This window comes from Schistosoma haematobium, chromosome 3 (genome assembly GCF_000699445.3).
Source record: "Schistosoma haematobium chromosome 3, whole genome shotgun sequence".
NCBI lineage: Eukaryota > Metazoa > Platyhelminthes > Trematoda > Strigeidida > Schistosomatidae > Schistosoma > Schistosoma haematobium.
In genome coordinates, this window is record NC_067198.1 from 13,382,640 (window position 1) to 13,389,920 (window position 7,281).

Here is a 7,281-nt window from a genome sequence, read left to right on the forward strand (position 1 = left end):
ATAATATCCAGCTGACAATAGAGGACCAAATAATAGAGAATGAATAATTTATTCAAATAAAATACAATCATGAATAGATCATAATCTTAATCAAATACTCAACAATTTCCAAACCCTTGTACTAATAACAATACAATCAGTTCACATCTAGTTAATCCAGTATAGAAAATAATCAAAGAAAAGTATTTACAGCATTAGTCTTTCAACGTTTAACAAGATTGGGTGTCTATTTCTCTTCATTTATTGAACAATATCAGTCCACTAGCACATTAATTATCAAACATATATGCATAATGAACGAGTAAAAGTTTACTAATTAAATTAGTTTCTTTTTCCTATCATTCCTAACAATAAAATTCTACTGCATATTGATTGGTAAGTTAAGAACATGAGAGTGAAATATGAGTAATCATTGACATTATGAAATTTGATTGAATCTGTGTATAGTACAGTCGATGAATTGTTTATTCGCCTTTTTCAATCTGATTTACATTAATTATCTGTTTAACTTTAGAAAGGAAAGAAAGATATCATCGTTACATTGTTATATAATAAACTTTTTTATGTTATATAACAGGTATTTGGGTCGGTCTCGTTAGTGCTGCAACATTACAAGTGTCTACATTATGCATAATATGTTTCCGTTTGAATTGGACAACACAAATCAAACTGGTATGTAATGATAATTGATTAGAAAAAAATAATAAATAATGATCATCAGTCTAAAGTAATTTTAATTTTCAAAACAAAACAAAAACATCTTATTCCATTTAGAACATTAATGATACACCAGAATGTATCAATCAAATACACAAATAGAAACAGAAATACAAGTCAACAAGGTTTTTTTTGGAGATTCTAGTAATTTAATAGTTGAATTATTAAGTTAATTGAATCTAGACCACCATGGAAAACCAGGAAGCACTGGATGGCCGTTTCGTCCCAGTAAGGACTCCTCAATGGAGTTCCTATGGTTCTGTTGTGAGTTAGTAACTCACTGAAGACAATGGTAGACGGTGGTGCGGTTTCGTTGACCAGTTAAAGTTGGTCATTAATACCGTTGGATGTCGGTCAGTTCAGTGGTCTAGAGGTTAAGCGTTCACGCGTGAGACCCAAGGTCCTGGGTTCGAATCTTGCTAGCGGGATCGTGGATGCACATTGCTGAGGAGTCCCATACTAGAACAAAACGGACTCTCAGTGTTTCTAGGTTTTCCATGGTGATCTAGATTCAAATGACTCAAGAAACACAAATGTTACCATTTTTACCAGTTAATGATTTGAGGAATTTATATTCTACATACTGACTTTATTACTTTTAAATGTGAGATATGAAGTTAGTTGAATTGTACGTTTCTATTGTATCTGCGAATGTATTCTTAACTGATATAAATATTGATGATTATTTATTTCTGTGTACGACGTTATTTATTACGAATGGTATTTGATTGACGTTTAAAAGTAAAGTGAACTGACACTCAAGTGAGAACAAAACAATTTATTGTTTAACGCAAAATTACGGAGTTTTTACGTAAAATGTGAAAACCATACATTAAATACTTCATTTGCCAACGTTCTATCAATTATCCTCTACACCCTTCATGATTCTTTCAATTCTAACTTTCTTTATGTTTCCTTTATGTTTTATTCAGTTAAATCTCAACCTTCTTTTGACAAGCATTCTATTTCTAATTGATGTTCCATACTACTTATTTTTTTCGGCATACATTAATATCGATCAGAATTTACTAGGAAAAGTTATGTAATACGCGACGTAGAAGTTTAAGAAGTACTATATATTGTCATTATCGTTGTTAACATTTAATACCAAAATTTGATCAATCTTTAATGGAATTTAAACTACTTGAGCGCTTTTATGGATACTGTTTTAATATGACGTATATCCAATAGCTGGTGATAACTGAAGTATTGTAAGATCTTTTCACAAATCTGTTTTAAGCATTTCAAAAATGTATCACCAAAATCAAAAAATTGATCTGTATATTATACTTGTATGTAAATTGATTTTGTTCTGCTCATTGGATCTAACACATACTTATTACGTGTCATATCATTCACATTTATAGCGAGTATTTTAAAATGTCAAGACTCAATTATGCGAAATAATCCAAATGTTCCTATAGCTAAGGTTTGTTTGTTGTTTTTTTATCATTAGTCCTATTAATTTATTGTTTCTCTGTATATCTGTAGGCTAAACAAAGAATAAAAGTAGAGAATGAATCATCAGAAATGGCTATGAAAAATCTTGGTGAACTTACTGCTACTGGGATTGTGAACGTTGATGAGGGTAGGTAAAATTATAAATACACAAAACGAATACATCAAATGAATATGCTCATTTTATCTAGTTAATTCTTTTAAATGCCTACATTCAACAGTCTTAGAATGAATGTGATAATTAATAGAATAATTAATTTAATGATCGTTACATGTTAAATGGTTTCCATGGATTTTAAATGCGTCCGTAGTGTGTGCTACTTATATCGACATAACTAGTCTATAACGCTAGTCAGGAATAGAATGTCTGGTAGCAGAAAATTGAGAAGATCGAGTAGGGAGGAACTGGAACTGAGAAAAATTGGTACGGAAATGTAGGAACAATGAAGTCTGAGACAATTAATGAACATTTTGAAAATGAAGTATTGCAGCATGGTTTTTCTATTTTATCAAGTGTTATGAAATATTTTTACACATTGTACTTGTATTCTTTGTAGAGGTAAATTAGGCTGAAGGGAATAATCGATTATTCTGGAATTTATTTAAACTATTAAAAAAGCTTATATCAGCTAACACATGAATAGTGCAATAAAAGAGTAAAAATTGTCTGAATATTCTTACCTGCCGAATACTTATCATCCAAGTTCCTTAGTGCCGTAGAAGCAACAGTCGGGGAAGAAGGGACAAAATACAAATTGTCAAGACAATTCGACAGATAGGTGAATTCGCTCGTCAATATCGTGTCAAATTAGAATAATGAACCGAAATTCTCGAGAATTCCCGACATTTTAATTTATTTTAAATCAATGAACATTTACGTCTTATCTGTCAACAAGTCATATTTTGTCGTGCATGCAAGCAGTTCACCATTTTTTTCATAATTAGAAATGGATATTTTATCCATCGATGCGCTTCATGGGTATTTCGTTTCCCTTTGTACTACATACTACTTGCAAAAAGCTTCCTACTCATGTTTATCTTTACATAAATTGAGTTGTCATATACAATCTAGATAAGAGCAATGGTCGCGATTATTTGAAAATTTGTTTAAAAATATTTGAAAACTATTGAATTGTATGCGATTGTTTCTTTAAGAAGTATAATTACAGTCTTCAAGAAATATTTGGATAGCCTTATTAATAAAAGGAACTTTGAAAAGAATAATTTATATGGATGTTTGTTAACTATGTTGCATTTGTTCGTATTTCTGATAAGATTTCCAAGGTTAATACAGTTCGTTCTACTTGTTATCGCTTGTCCCAACCTGAAAAATACCTAGTATTATCGAGATAGGTTTTGTAAATTACTTCTCAACATTATAGGTCGTTTTTATGGAAACCGTATGTTTATTAGGCAAATGTAACGCTCGTTTACATTTTCAGGTGATGATTTAATTAAGACGATTGATGAAAAGTCATGTTTTTAGTTTTTATCATCACTACTAAAAAACCAGTAAATATTCACTTTCCAGAATCCTCAAGTCACTATCACACGTAGAGTCGAACATGGAACACTGAGGATTTGTGTTAAACACAGTATTGTTTAACTGAAGAGTCGCTATCAAATGACCTGCATTTTTAATTTCAATCGATCCTCTGTGTAGTGTAAGCGTTATCTGATTAGTATTTCTCGCATTCCAAGCACATACAAACTACTTATATCATTAGATTTGAAAGAGATTTCACTAAATTTCAGTAAAAAGCAACTCTTTTTGATTTCGGTCGTGTCGGTGGTCAAACAGATGGTCGAGTAACACTGTCAGCAGTTGCAGATGTTAACCAAATAATCCACTTTAGAGGTACTCCTATAAAGATTTACAGGTTTTTAGTGCCTAATCATATCATATGATTGTACAACCGAATTGTTTACAAGTCGCAAAACACAGTGGCATGACGACGGTTTTGAATAAAAGAAATTATCGTTTACTAAAAAGATAAGAACGTCTAGATCTTACCTCACTATTATGAAATATTCAGGGTTGGAGTGCTGCTTCAAACCTTCTGGCAGTAGCCCATTGATTCATTCTGTAGTTAATAATCGGCGTACTAGATAATAAACAACATTGGACAATATTTTTCACAGTAACTAACTCATAGTTTGCAACTTACTGTGGGAGATATTATTTCTAACTTATGTTTTTAGATCTTTCTAAAAATAATTATATAATATTAATGTTATCAAATTTATATTTTCTAGTAATGAAATGTGCAACTATTCGTTGTAGTTTTATCAAAAAATTGTTGTACTCATCTTTAGTTCATTTGAACAAACTATGTCATATATATAATATGATGGATAAGATTTATAGTTCAAATGGATGCTTTGATATTGTTCAGTCGTCTGAGCCTAATGATTTAATTATGTAGCTAACATTGACTTTTAATCATATGATTGATTGACCTTTGTCAGAGATCAGTGAAAATAAGATGGTCAATTTAAATATAAGGATAAAGGAAAGCAACAAAATCTACGACTACAATAAGTTATTAACAGGGTTAGCAGAACAAATTAACTTGAAACTAGTGGAATAACTTCAAAGCATACTTCTACATGAAATAAGAGTTGATATTGTCCAATATAATAGCTTCATAATTCAATCATTTGACTTAGAGAACTGGATAATTCTAATATCTATATCTATTTATTCCATTGATTAAATAATTTTCATTAACATTTTATTATCTCTTTCGTTACAAAATAATAGCCCAATAATTTAGTCAATCTAACATTAAACCTAATATAAAATAAACGGTAAGACTATAATTTATGAACGAACTTTGAGCGACGCCAAAGTGACCTTGAAAATGTCTACCTTCTTAATAGTGGTAAGCGAATGTTATAAAGTAATTTGAAGAATTAAAACAATTATTTATAGTTAATGATAACGGTTAGAATTTAAGATTTATAGTTTACATCGCGAAATGATATCCATGAAAATGCCAACATCCTATGCGTGACGGAATTTTGCTCCAAAATCCAAGACCACTTATCCTTAATCTGATTGGTTTGTCTATTAATTATAATCTCGCCAGAAAGAAGAAACTTTAACACATTCCACAACGTATTATTAAATAATAATGAAACAAACTATCATTTTTTCTTTTTTCTTCTATTACAAGCAGATATTCATATTTCCCAGAAAAATCATCAATTTAATCACTTACCAATTGAACAAAATCATAAATCAATAAAACAACAAAATTCATTGAATAAAATTATTTTAAGAAATAGAATTATTTTTATTATAATTTTATTTTTAATTCTTATTTTAAGTATTTTATGTAGATTATTAATTAATTTACAAAATTATTTTGGTATTTATTGTGTTTATAATAACGATACATTTATACAAATTACTAATTATAATATTACTGATAATTGTACAGTAGTGATTCCATGAAAAAAACTAAAAAAAATCTTTTTAAAAAATTTTAAAAAAAAAACATTTTTTTTTGGTAGTTTGTTTGTTTGTTTTTTCATTTGTTCTTTCATGAAAAGATACATTCGTAATTAATTTCATTACAAATTACCCATTGTAATATTACTGTTAGCTGTACCGTAGTTATTCCATAAAAAAATTTTAAAAAACTTTTTCTGGTAGTTTTTTTTTTTGTTCTTTTTCACGAAAAGGTACGTTCGCAACTAATTTCATCACAAATTCCTCATTATAATATTACTGTTAGCTGTACAATAGTTATTCCATAAAAAAATTTTAAAAAATGTTTTAAACAAAAATCAAAAAAATGTGTTTCGGTAGTTTTTTTTTTTGTTTTTTCCATGAAAATAAAACATTCACAATGAATTTCAGATTTAATGTTTGTTTTTTTCTTTTCTTTTTTATTTAAGAAAAAAAATTTAGTTTTTACGAATTGATTAAAAAAAGAGTATAGAATACAAATGAAATTGGTTAATTTATGATGATTATTGAACATTGAATTCAATATTAACCAATATTTATTGATATTAAATTAATTTGTAGAAAAAAAATTATTCAATGATCATAAGTAAATTTTAACAGATTTTTAAAGTAGTGTGTAAATGTGTCGTTTGTTTTTCTTGTTTGTTTGTTTTCATAAACAAGTTGAGTATGAATAAATGTCTAAATAAAGATGAGTTGATTAATATAGTTTATATTATTTGTGAAGACGGACCATGGGTGAACTCGAGGAAGCTGTAGAAGGCTCAGAAGGAGCCGAAGATATTCCATCCAATCACGTTTCAGAAGAATATTCTAGAATTCCAACGTGTAGCCTCCTGATTAGTCAATGCTAATAACCCTATGAACGCGGATTGGTGAACTGTAATGATGATTTCGTTATTACTAAAAACTATAAATACCTGACAATTTTGTACTATAATGAACACTGTTGAAATAATATTTCTTTCGTTAGTTTTCTGTCTTCTTCTTGCGACTTGGAGGGTTTTTGGTGTTCTAGTGCTCTGTTATACGCGGTATATCAAGAAATCAGCCTTTAAGATATAACATTATTAATCGATAATGAAGAAAATACTTTTTTCTAACTTGTTTAGATACAATTTTATAGACTTAAATATTAAATTTTGCATGGATTCTGCCTTGTTATTGAAAATGTATTATTTAAACATTTTAATTCGAATATTATTGATGTATGATCATGTGAAGTATGGAATGGTGAGCATCAATATTCAACCAGATGTTATACGACTGTTGTGAACAGAACACGGATGAGGACAATCGAATGTATTTAGCACGAAATTACAGAGTTACTTGGTAAAATAGAAACACCATATAGTAAATCGTCAATTTGCAATTTATTAATCCTTTATATCAACCTGGACTGTTTCTGTTGCAAACATCAAACCATTGTCTCACATTTCATTGTTCATGAATTGTGTTCCCGCTCTTCCTTTCTTGATCTTCTCCCATCTTCTGCTGCCAGACATTATGTTTTTAACTCGCGTCATATACTACTTATATCAATATAAGTAGCACACACCACATCACTGCTTGTTGTCATTGTTTCGTTATATTATAAGAAAGACAAGTTTTTCTAGCTTAAATCAAGT

The 7,281-nt window shown here is 29.2% G+C and overlaps 1 protein-coding gene across 1 annotated transcript in view; it reads left to right on the plus strand.

Annotated features, from left to right (window-relative positions):
* MS3_00005039 (uncharacterized protein) overlaps positions 1-6,625 on the plus strand; it is a 38,488-nt gene extending 31,863 nt beyond the window's left edge. Inside the window, exons 16-18 of the mRNA XM_051213053.1 lie at positions 578-672; positions 2,209-2,305; positions 5,358-6,625. Coding sequence (XP_051068991.1) covers positions 578-672; positions 2,209-2,305; positions 5,358-5,635 — 470 coding nt within the window. The 3' untranslated portion in view covers positions 5,636-6,625. The remainder of the gene's footprint in view (positions 1-577; positions 673-2,208; positions 2,306-5,357) is intronic.
* The last annotated feature ends 656 nt before the right edge of the window (positions 6,626-7,281 follow it).